The sequence below is a fragment of the Macaca thibetana genome, chromosome 10 (assembly GCF_024542745.1).
Source record: "Macaca thibetana thibetana isolate TM-01 chromosome 10, ASM2454274v1, whole genome shotgun sequence".
In the NCBI taxonomy this organism is placed as follows: Eukaryota; Metazoa; Chordata; class Mammalia; order Primates; family Cercopithecidae; genus Macaca; species Macaca thibetana.
In genome coordinates, this window is record NC_065587.1 from 87,134,955 (window position 1) to 87,150,162 (window position 15,208).

Genomic DNA, 15,208 nt, shown 5'->3' on the forward strand with positions numbered 1-15,208 from the left:
GTGAGCCGAGATCACACCACTGTACTCCAGCCTGGGCAACAGAGCATGACTCTGTCTCAAAAAAAAAAAAAAAAATCTGCTGATAATACATGAAGGCAGTGGAGAATGAACAGAAGCAGCTAAAGTTGCAGCAAGTACATACAAGCAGGAGGGGAGTTACACAAAGTCAGTTCCCATCATCACAGTTTTCAGCCTGGAGCTAAGGGTGGTCTACATAGCACATGTGAAGTGGTGGGCACAAGTCAATATTTCTGGCCAGGAGAACCAGAAAACTGAAGCTGGGGAATATTTGGCTGCTAAAGAGGCAAGGAGTTCCCAGAAAGAAACAAGACAGAGAGGAGATCTTTTCTGTGTATTCAGATCTCTTACCAATCCCTGAACAACATATGTACAGAACAGGCTTGAAGCAGCTCAGCTAAAGACAAAATATCTGAATGGAGACCAAACTTTCTGTCCCTCCTCCCCTCAAATTTTTTTCTTGGTATTTAGTATGTTGAGGAATTTTATGCAGGCGGAGGTTGCAGTGAGCTGAGATCGCACCACTGCACTCCAGCCTGGATGACAGAGCGAGACCCCATCTCAAAAAAAAAAAAAAAGAACAACAACAATGAAAAAGAACAGAACCTCGGGGACCTATTAGATAATATCAAACAATTCAACAGGTGTGTACATGCACTTCCAGATGGAAAGTAGAAAATGAGTGGAGTGGAAAACTAAAGAAGTCATGGCCAAACAATTGCCAAATCTGATGAAAGACAGAAATTTATAGCTACAAGATTCTAAATGAACACCAACCAGAATAAGTTCACACTAAAGCACATTAAAGCCAAACTGCTGAAAACCAACAATAAAAAGCAAACCTTAAAAGCAGCAAGAGAAAAATGACACATCTCATATGTGAAAATGTCAATTTGATTCACATCTGACTTTTGAGCAGAAAGCATGGAGGCCAGAAGAGTGTGGAACACCTTTAAAGTTCAGAAAGAAAATAACTGTCAGCCCAGAATTATATATCCATCAAAAATACTCTATGAGAATGAAGTTGAAATAAAGACATTTTCAGGTAAAAGAGAACAAAGAGAAATCACTGCCAGCAGACCCACACTCTAAGAAGTGATAAAGGGAGCTCCTCTGTGTGAAGGGATATGATACCAAAGAGAAACTCAGGTCCACAGAGAAGAGTAAAGAACATCAGAGGCCGGGTGTGGTGGCTCAAGCCTGTATGTAATCCCAGCACTTTGGGAGGCCGAGACGGGTGGATCACGAGGTCAGGAGATCCAGACGATGCTGGCTAACACGGCGAAACCCCTTCTCTACTGAAAAATACAAAAACCTAGCCGGGCGAGGTGGCGGGCTCCTGTAGTCCCAGCTACTTGGGAGGCTGAGGCAGGAGAAAGGTGTAAACCCGGGAGGCGGAGCTTGCAGTGAGCTGAGATCCGGCCACTGCACTCCAGCCCAGGCGACAGAGCGAGACTCTATCTCAAAAAAAAAAAGAACATCAGAAATGGTAAAAATAAATATTGGTGTAAATACAAAAACAAAAAACAAAAAACAAAAAAACAGCTTTATCTTTTTGGTTTTTTCCTCTTAATTCCCTTTCAAGCCCTTGTAATTGTTTAAAGTAGAAATTATAACACCTTTCTAGCTAATTGTGCTCTGCAGAAAACATGCAGCTTCTCTGACTTGAAGACTCAGAGTCCCTGGCCCAAACAGGACCCCAAACAACTTTTCTGATGCTTATTGACAAGGAAGAGGAATGGGATAGTCGGCATTTTGTGCATCCTTCTTCTTATTCCCAAAATTGCTAATAATGGTCAGTGTTTTAAAGTCTCCTAAGCTTTATGCCTCAGATGCTCATCCAAACACTGAGTGGCAAGGAGGTCAACATCCATATCAAATATACGGGCTTGCACCTATAGGTGCTTATACAGCATCCAATTCAAGTTGCTGGCTCTGAAAATGCATGCTGAGTACATGGAGACCCCAGTACAGGTGGGTAAGGAGCACCCTTGGAAACATCATCCTCAGAGTACTGCCAGTTGACAAACCTAGCAACCGCATGCACGCCAGACAACTCATACTTATGGTTTAAAGCGAATGAGCCAGGGACTTCAGCGATCCTTTGGATGATGGCCTAGAGATACTTATCTGGGCTGTCTGTGCCTCACACCCACTCCATAAACTTTTGGGTTTTTTCATCCTCTAGCACATGCCCCACATACTCCCTACTGACCACAAAATAGACACTGCCTGAAAAAAAGGGTGCTTCAAGCGGAAGATGCCCTTTGACAGTCGCCATGTGTGTCAGCTTTCCATTAACATCTGCATACCACTTTTTCCACCTTTCTTCTTTATTGGATGGCATCCTCTTGGCTTTGAGATTGTCTTCACCCATTAACAACCTGAGCTTCCTAATGATTTTAGGTTGGTTTTAACAGGAAAATCCATACTACAAAGATGTATTAAGTACTTCCAGTCTGCACTCACTGTGCAGAGGTCCCTCATGCAGTTGAGGTCAGCCAGAACCCAACTCCACAAGGCATAAATCAGACTCTTCAACTGACAGACCACAAAGATGTGACTGAAATGACACAATGCCCATCACTGGAGCTAAAAAGCAATCCTCTGATTTTTTTTTGTCCGCATGAATGCAATAGAAATTCCGAGGCATATACATGGCTCTCCGGAGCCTGTCAAGCATTTCAATTTTGTAATGAACCAGTATAGAATATGCTATTGGCCCAATAGCATATTCCTTCTTAAGGGGTTCTACAATATAGAACTCTTCCTTCTTAAGGGGTTCTACAATATATCTGCATCTCTTGATGAAAGAAGTACATGAAGAAGTACATAACCGGTCATGTTGATACAGTCGTCAGGTATACACCAAGGGCACTTTGTAAATTTCACCGTTAGCATCTCAAGTTTTACCTTTTGGATTTCATCTACCTCCTCCTATAAAATTTTGGTGCAATTAATATGACTACTAGGATTCTCTCCAACAAGCTCCATGTATGTGATGCTTACAGATTTGGACTTTTGATGAATCCTTAAAACAGTGGTGACTAGGGAAAAAATAAGAACCACAAAGTCGTACTTAGTGGGATAAGAAAAATGTCTCCTCCACAGCAACTGCCTCAGCATTTCAAATGCCAATCAGGGACTTTGCTTTGTTAAGGGCAGTCTTCTAGGCTTTAAGCACCAACTATTTCCCCTCCATTGTGGCCTTGAGGGTTGTCAGTTTGCATTTATCAGAAGCGCAAAGGCATCTTGAAATGAAGAATGCTGCATTCATAATTAAGGAAAGTCCAGATCACTTAGGGCTCTGATTCCAGGTGACATCCTGCATTTATTCCAAGTACTTTTCATGCTGTCAGGCATCTTAAATGTATCAGGCATCCAGGAATAATAGGCTTTTAAAAAATCTCTCCCTGGGTGGCCTGCAATGCTCAGCTGGATTTACAGGTGACTCATCCACCTTAGAGTGTCATCTGGCCCCAGGGCACAGGAGGTTGCCCTACCATGCAGCTTCTGCTAACAGAAGCCATGCAGGACTTCTCCCTTTGCCCATTTTTAAATAAGGTTATTTGTTTACTTACTATTGAGTTGTTTGTGTTCCTTATATGTATTGGATATTAATCCCTTATCAGACATATGGTTTGAACATATTTTCTTCCATTCTGTAGGTTGATTGTTTCCTTTGCCATGCAGAAGCTTTTTAGTTTGTTGTCATTCTATTTGTCTATTTTTTGCTTTTGTTGCCGGTGCTTTGGGGGTCATATCCAAAAAAAATCATTGCCCAGAATAATGTCATGAGCTTTTCTCCTATGTTTTCTGGTAGAATTTTTTCAGTTTAATCCATGTTGTGTTGATTTTAGTATATGGTGTGAGATAAGGATCTAATTTCATTCTTCTGTGTGTAAATATCCAGTTTTCCCAACACCACTTACTGAAGAGACTATCCTTTCCCCTTCCCCATTGTGTGTTCTCGGCACCTTAGTTGAAAAATCAATTGATGGTAGCTGCATGAATTTATTTCTGGGCTCTCTGTTCTGGTCCATTGGTCTACATGTCTGTTTTTATGCTAGTACCATGCTGTTCTGATTACTATATGCTGAACATCTCTAACCTGAAAATCTAAAATCTAAAATACTCCTAAACCCAAACTGACCTATGTGATGGGTCACAGTTGAAATGTAGTCAAAACTTTGTTTCATGCACAATATTATTTAAAATATTATATAAAATTACCTTCAGGCCATTTGTATAACTTGTATAAGAAACAAAGAATTTCATGTTTAGACTTGGGTCCCATCAACAAGATATCTCATTATAAATACACAAATATTTCAAAGTCCAGAAAACCTAAAATCCAAATACTTCTGGTTCCAACCATTTCAGATAAGAGATACTCAGCCAGTATAGCTTTATAGTAGCTCAGGAAGTGTGATATCTCTGGTTTTGTTCTTTTTTTTTTTCTCTCTCTCTCAAAATTCCTTTGGCTATTCAGGGTCTTTTGTGGTTCCAAACAAATTTTAAGATTTTTTTTTCTATTTCTGTGAAAAATGTCAGCAAAATATTGATAGACTATGGACATTTTAACAATATTAATTCATCCAGTCCATGAACATGGGATATCTTTCCATTTACAGTCATGCACCACATAATGACATTTTGGTCAACGAAAAACTGCACATATGACAGTAGGCCCCATCACACTTTACAGAAGCCAAAAACCTCTATCACCTTGTGATGTGTATTACAATTGCCTAGAGTATTGAGTAAAGTTTGCAACCTAGGAGCAATAGGGTATACCAGATAGCCTAGGTATGCAGTAGGCTATACCATCTAGGCTTGTGAAATACTGTACATGCCACGATGTTCACACAACAATGAAACAACCTAACAATGCATTTCTCAGAATGTTTCCCTGTCATTAAGTGATGCATGACTGTACTTGTGTCTCTTCAATTCCCTCCATCAATGTTTTTCAGTTTTTAACGTTCAAGTCTTTCACCTCCTATAGTTGGAGCTTTCCAATACCTCTTTTTCATTGTTTGCTAGAAAAACTAGACAAAAATAAGCAAATATATGTAATATCTGTGCAACACTTCACATTGATTTGATATTTATAGAATACTCCACTCACACATTCTTTTCAAATGCACCTGGTATGTTTTGCAAGTTAGATCCTGGGCCATAAAATAAACCTCATTAATTTAAAATAACTGAAATTATACAGAGTGTGCTCTCTGACCATTAATGGAATTAAATTTGACCTCAATAAGAGTAAGATAAACAGAGAAAGCTCATATGTTTTGGAACTAATAAATAAGTCATAGGTCAAAAAAGAAATCATTGATAAATGAGAAAACATTTCAAACTGAATTATAATGAAAATACATAGGGATGCTGCTAAATAAGTTCTTAGAAATTTATAGTTTGTGTTAGAAAATAAGAAAAAATTGAAATTAATAATTTGAGTTCTCACCTTAAAAATTAGAAAAAGAAAATCAGATTAAACCCAAAGAAAAAATAATAAAATAATGAAGAGCAAAATAAAAAAATATAGGATTCAAAAAAATAGAGCAAATGAATGAACCAGAAGCTAGTTCTTTGAAAAGATCAATAAAATTTACAAGCCAGACAGAGAGAGAGGGAATGATAAAGAAAGAACACACATATTACAAGTATCAGGCATGAAAGAGGGGAATAATATCACTATAGATCCTACATACATTAAAATGGTAAAAAGGGAATATCATGATTAAAATGATTGGTGATACCAGCCAGGCTCCAGCTGGGCACCTGTAATCCCAGCACTTTGGGAGGCCGAGGCGGGTGGATCGCCTGAGGTCAGGAGTTCGAAACCAGCCTGGCCAATATGGCGAAACCCCCTCTCTACTAAAAATACAACAAAAAAATTAGCCAGGCATGGTGGCGGGCACCTATAGTCCCAGCTACTTGGGAGGCTGAGGCAGGAGAATGGCTTGAACCCGGAAGGTGGAGGTTGCAGTAACCCGAGACTGTGCCACTGCACTCCAGCCTGGGCGACAGAGTGAGACTCCGTCTCAACAACGACAAAAAAGAAAGAAAGAAAGAAAAGGAGGAAGGAAGGAAGGAAGGAAGGAAGGAAGGAAGGAAGGAAGGAAGGAAGGAAGGAAGGAAGAAAAAATAAAAGACAGGTGATAGTAAGTGTTGGAGATGACGTAGAGAAACTGGAACCTTTATATATTGCTAGTAGAAACACAAGTGATAGGCCAGCAATATATGAAGGTATACCACTTGTGTTCCTAGCAGCAATATATGAAGGTTCCAGTTTCATATAGGTCAGTATCTTATAAAGTTAAACATGCGCTTAAATAGGACCCAGCAATCCTACCCCTAGGTATTTACCTAAGGAAAATGAAAACTATGCCCACACAGAGATTTGCATGTAACGCAGCATTATTCATAACGTGCCAGCACTGGAAACAGCATGAGTACCTGTGGATGAATCAACCAGTATATCCATACTGAGGAATACTACTCAACAATCAAAATGAAAAAAAAAATTAATACATGCAACAACATGAATGAACCCCCAAAACATTCTGCTAAGTGAAGGAAACGAAGCACTCACAAAAAACTACATACTTCTATAAAAGACAAAATCATAGTGTCAAAACAGATCTGTATTTTTTGGGTCTGGTGACCAGGGAAGTGGCTCAACTAGAAAGAAGAATGAGAAAACTTTTCAGGGTAAATGGAACTGTTAAATATCTTCATTGTGGTGGTGGTTAAAATGGCTATATATAATTACCAACATTCATCAAACTGTACAATTAAAATAGGTGAATTTTATTGCATATAAATTATATCTCAATAAAGCTGGAAACAAAAGAAGTTCCTTCAAATCAACTACTCTTAGACTGTCCGTGATGAGATGACATTAAAAGGTATGTTTATTGCGGCACTATTCACAATAGCAAAGACTTGGAATCAACCCAAATGTCCATCAGTGACAGACTGGATTAAGAAAATGTGGCACATATACACCATGGAATACTATGCAGCCATAAAAAAGGATGAGTTTGTGTCCTTTGTAGGGACATGGATGCAGCTGGAAACCATCATTCTTAGCAAACTATCACAAGAACAGAAAACCAAACACCGCATATTCTCACTCATAGGTGGGAACTGAACAATGAGATCACCTGGACTCGGGAAGGGGAACATCACACACCGGGGCCTATCATGGGGAGGGGGGAGGGGGGAGGGATTGCACTGGGAGTTATACCTGATGTAAATGACGAGTTGATGGGTGCTGACGAGTTGATGGGTGCAGCACAGCAACATGGCACAAGTATACATATGTAACAAACCTGCACGTTGTGCACATGTACCCTGGAACTTAAAGTATAATAATAATAATAAATAAATAAAATAAAAAAAATAAAAATAAAAAAGTATCTTGTCAGAGGGCACAGTGACTCAAGCCTGTAATCCCAGCACTTTGGGAGGCCGAGGTGGGCGGATCATGAGGTCACGCATTTAAGACCTGCCTGGCCAACATGGTGAAATCCCGTCTCTACTAAAAATACAAAAATTAGCCAGGTGTGGTGGCATGCACCTGTAATCCCAGCTACTCAGGAGGCTGAGGCAGGAGAATCGCTTGAACCTGGGAGGCAGAGGATGCAGTGAGCCGAGACTGCACCACTGCACTCCAGCCTGGGTGACAGAGCGAGACTCCATCCTAAAAGAAAAGAAAGGTATCTTGTCCAACTCCACTGTTATAGGTTGAATTCTGTCTGCCCAGAAAAAGATAAGTTGAAGTCCTAACTCCCAGTACCTCAAAATGAGACCTTATTTGGAAAAAGGTCTGTACAGAAGTAATCAAGTTAAAATGTGGTCATTAGGGTGGGCCCTAATCCAGTGTGACTGGTGTCCTTATGAAAAAGGGAAACCTGGACACAGTGGCATACACACACAGGCAGACACAGAGGGAGAGCTCCACGGGATGGCAAAGGCAGAGACTGGAGTGCTGCATCTAGAAGCCAAGGGAAGCTTGAGGCTATCAGAGGCTGGGGGAGGAGATGGAACAGTTCATTCCCCAGCACCTTCAGAGGGAGTATGGCCCTGCCAATACCTTGATTTTAGACTTCTAGCCTCCAGAGCTGTAAGACAATAGATTTCTGTCGTTGTTAGCCACTTAGTTGATGGTGCTTAGGAAACTAGTACACACCCATTTGATACTAATCAGGCAGACCAGGGGTCCCCAAGCCCTGGGCCACGGACCTATATGGATCCACGGCTTGTTAGGAACTGGGCCGGACAGCAGGAGGTGAGTGCTCCACCTCCTATCAGATCAGCGGCAGCATTCGATTCTCATAGGAGCGCGAACCCAAATGTGAACCGCGCACGTGACGGATCTAGGTTATGAGAATCTAACTCATGACTGATGATCTGAGGAGGAGCAGTTTCATCCTGAATCCATCCCCCAACCAGGTCCATGGAAAAATTGTCTTCTACAAAACCAGTCCCTGATGCCAAAAAGGTTGGGGACCGCTGCTGTAGACCAACTAACCACATTGTGCAGTTTCATGAGGAATCTCTCTGAGATGAGAACAAACCCTGCAAACAATCAAAAACATACACAGCAACCCAGAAGGAGCAAGTTTTTTCTTCTAAGTTGGCTAGTAAATGCCAGCTTCTTCCTGGCACAAAGCAAGAGTCACCTGGAAGTAATTTTCATTTTCATCAGAAACATTTGATAAACATAAAATAGATCATCACTGTATTTAAAGTGCATATACTCCTATTCCTTCACTCCAACATTCAAAATAGGCTGGCAGGAAACCCAAGAGATAGGTGGCTACAATGTTCTCAATTTCAAAAAGCAGTGTGCATACAGAGTCAACGAAAACAATGGACTATGGGGTGTGGGAAGGTGGAGGGGAGGACAAAGACATACCTGTCTGTAATGAAATGGGAATGAGTTCACTTCCCCACAGGCTAATGCCAGCCTCCTATGCAAAGTTATTAAACAAAATCATACAAAATTATTGATTTTACTCAATCCTCTTGAAGTTAAGACTTTGAAGATAATTTTGTGTTGATATAAAGTTCTCCCCACATATGGAAATCTTGCTTTCAGTTTACCAAGAGAAGCTTTTTTGGGTCTGTCTCCCCAACCCCCTCAGCAGATTCTGTTTCTCTATTATCATTAACATTGACATAGTAGCCACTAAATACAGGATTGGCACATGCAATCAACCTACCTCTTGTGATGAAGGCAGGGCCCCCTCACAGGTGACACAGTATCTCAGGTGAGCAGGATTTCCTGTACCACAGGCCCGGCAAATTACCTTCTCCTTAACAACAAAAAATAAGAAATACATGTTCCTCTGAGCAAACAACTGTGCAAAGAAATCATCAAGCAGTCTTTTCTGTCAGTCATTCAGCTACAGGCCCTATTATTGCACCCAGGCCCTGAATATTGGATTGGTTTAGGAATTACTGTAAATAGTGTCAGACAAATATCTGCAGGGGTTTTTTTTGTTTGTTTTCTTTCATTTGTTTTTGTAGAGATGGGATCTGACTGTGTTGCCCAGTCTGGTGTCCAGCTCCTGGCCTCAAGTGATCCTCCCACTTTAGCCCCCTAAAGTGCTGGAATTATAGGTGTGAGCCACCATGCCCAGCCTGAATGTAGTTTTAAAAGAAACAAAACCACCAACAAGGAAACACTGAAAAGAGTATTCGTTTGGTCTTCAAAAGGTAAGGTGGAAATTCTGCACTGGTTATGTGTAAGGTTGGGGGGGTGTGTGTGTGTGTGTGTTTCTCCAGTGTGAAAACCATGACACTGAGTAGACGTTCCATTTCACGGCTTAAACAGTAAACAGAAAGACCCTAGACCAGCAAGGGATTATCTGTGTGTTTACAAGTAATCTGGTTCTTGGACTGGGGTTTACCCTCTGGGGCTTCATGTTAAATATGAATTTTAGGTTTGCTCTGTAGTTTTTACTTAGAAATGGAAGAAGTGAAAAGACTGCCAAAGAAAGACAGTGGTAAGTACAACTTCCTTTTTTTTTTTTTTTGAGACAGAGTCTCACTCTGTTGCCCAGGCTGGCGTGCAGTGGCGTGATCTTAGCTCACTGCAACCTCTACCTCCCGGGTTCAAGTGATTCCTCTGCCTCAGCCTCCCAAGTAGCTGGGACTACAGGCGCGTGCCACCATGCCTGGCTAATTTTTTAATTTTTAGTAGAGACGAGGTTTTACCATATTGATCAGGCTGGTCTCGAACTCCTGACCTCGTGTTCTGCCCACCTCAGCCTCCCAAAGCGCTGGGATTACAGGCGTGAGCCACTGTGCCTGGCCGTAAGTACAACTTTCTAAGACAGGACATTGGGGTTAAGTTGCAACACAGAGAAAAACAAAAGACAAAGAAATGATGGTAAAAATAGTCTACAGCTCAGCTCTCAGAGGTTTTCTAACACGTTACTGACCACCCTATTCTCTCAGGATACAATCTTTTTCCATTGTCAATGACCAGTGGTGCTCAAGTGTTCCTTTCTAGTCCAGCACTGTGGTCCCTAGGTGTCCCGAAACTAGTATATCCAACAGTGTGTTCAGAAGCTGGCACAGGTAAAGTGGATGATCAAGAAAAAGAAAGTCCAACTCCAGGGGGTTTATTTCCAATACCACCAGGTAGCTCTATGGAGTCCCAGCCTTTCAAAGTCTGGTTAACTCTATTTTAGTGGAAGATTCCAAAGTTTTCCCAGGAACTGAGCCAACGTACCACAGTTGCCAATCTAAACGACTCCTAAAGGGCAGAGGCCAACTGACTGCTATTCGAAATGGCAGAGAATCACAGTCTTGCTCTCAATGGTTCCTGACACTCCCTGGGGGCCAACATTCTTCAAAGTTACTTAAAGTTGCCACAGCATAATCAGCAATTGGCCAGCATTTATCTATGAGATTTAGTGCTGTGACTTTCCTGAAGATGTTGCCTCAGAAAAGATCTGGTGAAACCCATTGAGAAATGAGACAAATTTCCTGTCTCCATGTTAAAAAACACTGAGATCAAATAAAAGTAGTCTTGCTGTGTGCTGCAGAAAATACTTCCTCTAGGAAGGGAAAACTGGAGAACAACGAAAACTGCTTACTTCTCAAGTCCAACAGCTTCCTTCAAGACCTCACCTTGCGGGGCTCATAATCCAAAACTGCTTCTCACAACTTTGCCCAGTGCATACTCTGTCCAATCCCCGCCCCGCCTTGCAAAACTCTGTTTTTTTAAATTTTAATAAACTTTAAACTTTATTTTTAGAACAGTTTAAGGTTCACAGCAAAATTGAGTGGAAATTACAGAAGATTCTCGTATACCCTGTCCCATCCCACAGACACGGTCTCCCCCACGCTATGGACATCCCACACCCAAGTGGTACATTTGTCACAATCAATGAACATCATTGACACATCATTATCACCCACAGCCCATGGCTGACATTAGGGTCCAGCACTAACTCCCTTTAAATACCTTGTCCTGACTTCCTTCTTCTGAGATACTACTACGAACTTGTCTAAGTGATGGTCTACCTTACTGCATCGGGTCTATTAAACATAGTTCTCTTGGTTGACGGGTTTTTCTATGTGTTGGTTTTTTTTTTGTTGTTTTTTTTTTTTTTTGTGGAGACTTTTGACACCGTGCCATGGCTCACTTCTTTCTAGAGCAGTGACCATGACCCACAGTTAGAAATCATTTTATATCACAATCCACTACACTCATAAATTCACAGATGTCTGTGGAGGTGATTTGGAATTGAGGCCACCATCAGATGGCCTTAATGGGGATGGCAAACACCTATGATGAGCACTTTTAAAAAGTCAATATCCTCATTTGCCATTTCATCCACAGACTTTGCAACATACTGTCTAGTTGAAAGATTCTAAGCTATTTAACAGAGCCACTTAGTCACTGGAATAAAACTTTTCCTTTTAAAGTAGTTGGAAGAGGAGAACAATTTTCAGACTCCCAAGTGATAAGCTTTAATTGACACAATTAAAAAGGAAGAATATTGAAAACAAACTAGTAGGTCAGTGCAAACTTAATCTCAAAACTGACTACGTTAAAGTTCTGCTTGATGTGGAGCTGTGGTTACACTGGCCTTAACCCCAAATCACAGTGTGAGAGGCTGGCACTCACTGAAGGCACCTGTGCCTCAGGCACAGGAATCATCAGATCTTTTCAGGATGATCCCAGACCTAAGCCTCACAAATTCTAAGAACCACAAACATGACTGAAGTCCTGGAGGTACATTGTATGTTGCTCATAAAATCCCAAAGGAAACTGTAGTAGCTCTTCTTGATAAATGCCTTGAGTTAACATCTTCTGGTGAACAGGGATGCAAAAATTAGTTTCAACTTTAGAAAACGGCCAATGGAGGCCAGGTGCGGTGGGTCACACCCGTAATCCCAGAACCTTGGGAGGCCAAGGTGGGAGGATCATGTGAGCCCAGGAGTTCCAGACCAGCCTGGGCAACAAGGCGAAACCCCATCTCTACAAAAAATAGAAAAATTAGCCTGGCGTGGTGGCATATGCCTGTGGTCCCAGCTACTTGGCGGCCTGAGGTAAGAGGATCACTTGATCCCGGGAAGTCAGGTTGCAATGAGCCATGATCGTGCCACTGCACTCCAGCCTAGATGACAGAGTGAGAACTTGTCTCAAAAAAAATTAATAATAAAAATAAAAAAAGAAAATGGCCAATAGACGCATTTGTTAAGTGAAATAAATAAGTTGCGAGGAAAAGTATATAACATGATTTCATTTTGTTTAAAAAACCAAACCAAACCAAATCTAAATGTATGAATACACATAAACATGTTTCTGTGAATCTAGAAAAATACGTAAAAGGACACTCTAAGCTGCTAACGCTGGTTATTTCAGAGAAATAGAAATGGAGGTAGAGTGAAGAAATTATACACTTTTTGGTACATCTTTGGATTAGTTGTTACCAAAAATTAGGTATTAATTATTTTAAACAAGTAAGTTGTAAAATCCTCTCTTCTTCTGAAATAGGTGTCTTTGCCAGAGGTCAAATACAGAAACTTCTGCTACTGTATGTTCTAATCCCGGCAGAAAAAAAAAAAAAAAAAAAAAAAAATCTGATAGAGCAAAATTCTTCAGCATTGACAGCGCCTTAAATGCACGCAAGACAAGACTGCAACTGCAACTGCCATGGAATCTGTCTTCATCATAGAAGGAAGAGCGTCGATTGTGCTTGTGTGCTCAGTGGAGTGAGCTAGAGACCAACGAAGAAAGGGGACGGGAGCTGTCAACGGCATGCTGCCACCTGCCGGGAGGTAAGGCTTGCTGGCTTTCCTGAGCAGTTCACATGAGTATTCCCACCAACTTCAGAGGTGGCTGTCTGGGTGAGAATGTTATCTCAAAACCTGTCACCCTTATGACATCTGGGAGAGGCACTGGAAGGAAGATTGTCAGGCCAGGGTTTCCAAACAGATGTCCTTCTGTGAGTAGAAGCAGTAATAGTGATTGGCATAAAAAGTCACACACTTCTCTCCAGGATCAGAGGTTATGGTGATGAAAGTCTCTCTACAAATCAAGTCTGGTTAAAACCTGTCCCCACTTTCAACCTTCAGGGCCCACAGGGAGAAATCTGAGCTACTAAGTCTGGTAGAGAAGGTGCCATCTCCCATAACCCACAGCACCCCAGCATTGTTGCAGCCCAGCAAAACCAAACTCCTTGCAAAGTTTTGAGGCACATTTTCTAAATCTCATCTTTGAATTCATTATTGATTTCCTCATTATATGTTCTAACTTTGGCCCACCTATGGAGTAGAAATAAGTTATAAAATTATTCCTATTATAACTTATTATAAGTTATAAAAATCTTATAAAAATTGCCCTGCAAGAAAGAGGCTGTTCCTGGATTTGATGTTACCTATCACTGCAGAAGTCCTGTGTTTATTCTCAGTATAGGATTTACAACAAATTGACGGGAAAAATTACTTACATGTACTTTTGTGTCTCTCCGCCTTCCCATAAAATGGGAAGAACTCTAGATTTCAAATACTGAAGATGATATTATATATATTGAGTTTGGGTCACAACTAACACTTACCCCTATTCTTCCTGTTCTGAATAGTCCAAAGAGTTTGCAGTGATATTATCTTCAAACATCCTGAATAAATGTATTAATAAGAATAGATTCGCTGTGATTGACAGAACACCCAAAATAACACAGGCTTAAATAAACAAGAGAAAAATAGATTTCTCTCTCCCATATATAAGAAGTCTGGAGACAGGCTTCCAGGGCTGTATAGTGGCTTCCTGCAGCATCTTAAAGCATCTTAAGATTGAAAATAGTCATTGAACAAAAAGATTGGTAAATTTTCCTCTACCTGACTTTGGCCTGGCCAGTTTTTCAAAAATCTCATTTCTGAAGGCTCACACAGTCTTGGACACTTGTGAACTCTTCATGCTAAAGGCAGCTTGAAGGTGGAAGAAAAAGTGGATTTATCTTTTCTCTGAATACATTTTGCCCATAAACAACCCACAGGCCATTTTAGGAGTGTTTTGGCCTGTACATAACGCCATGCATTTCCCTTATTGCTAAAAATTCTTGGTTTTTTAATCCCCCAAATTCCCTCTATTAAATCTATTTTATCCTCTAGTGACCTTTACTTGGGATTAAAGAGGAGGTAAATGGGACTGTAAATTGAAGGATGGAGAAAAGATTTAGTTGTATGTTTAATGATTATATGAAAAAATTTTTCACAGTATGATATCATTTTTCTAGCAAAGTTTTTGGATGTAAGTGATGATACATAACTTTTTCTTCCATGTGACTAGTTCTAGTCATTCTTTTTCTCCATAATAAGAACCTATAATTAAATAAAGCAAACAAAAGTCTGAAGTCACTTTAAGGACAAAATTATAAATCAATACTAATTGCAATGTTGGAGTTTAAATATATGAAGTAAAAAATTGTCTACATTAGCTGTAGTGCAATTTGCCCTCCAAATCCTTATTCAATCCTACATATCTCACTTAATATTATAGATCCTATTGGCAAGTTAAACTCCTGGACAGCATACCTTACCAAAAATGAGAATGGATTTTGTTCATGTATATTAGGTTATCAAGTGTTACCCCATCCTGGTGGGCACGGTGGCTCATGCCTACAATCCAGCACTTTGGGAGGCTGAGGTG

The 15,208-nt window shown here is 40.6% G+C and overlaps 2 protein-coding genes and 1 pseudogene across 7 annotated transcripts in view; 1 reads left to right on the forward strand and 2 right to left on the reverse strand.

Annotated features, from left to right (window-relative positions):
* Positions 1-15,208, reverse strand: part of DZANK1 (double zinc ribbon and ankyrin repeat domains 1) — a 97,403-nt gene that overhangs the window by 42,095 nt on the left and 40,100 nt on the right. For all 6 annotated transcript variants that reach the window (XM_050745344.1, XM_050745346.1, XM_050745345.1 and 3 more), the window contains one exon: positions 9,261-9,353. In XM_050745344.1, the coding sequence (XP_050601301.1) occupies positions 9,261-9,353 (93 nt within the window). The remainder of the gene's footprint in view (positions 1-9,260; positions 9,354-15,208) is intronic.
* On the reverse strand, positions 1,815-5,402 carry LOC126929185 (beta-1,3-galactosyl-O-glycosyl-glycoprotein beta-1,6-N-acetylglucosaminyltransferase-like; annotated as a pseudogene).
* The window catches only part of DTD1 (D-aminoacyl-tRNA deacylase 1), a 333,903-nt gene continuing 328,490 nt past the window's right edge, over positions 9,796-15,208 (forward strand). The window contains exon 1 of the mRNA XM_050745423.1: positions 9,796-9,799. The gene's annotated coding sequence lies outside the window, so the exon portion shown is untranslated. The remainder of the gene's footprint in view (positions 9,800-15,208) is intronic.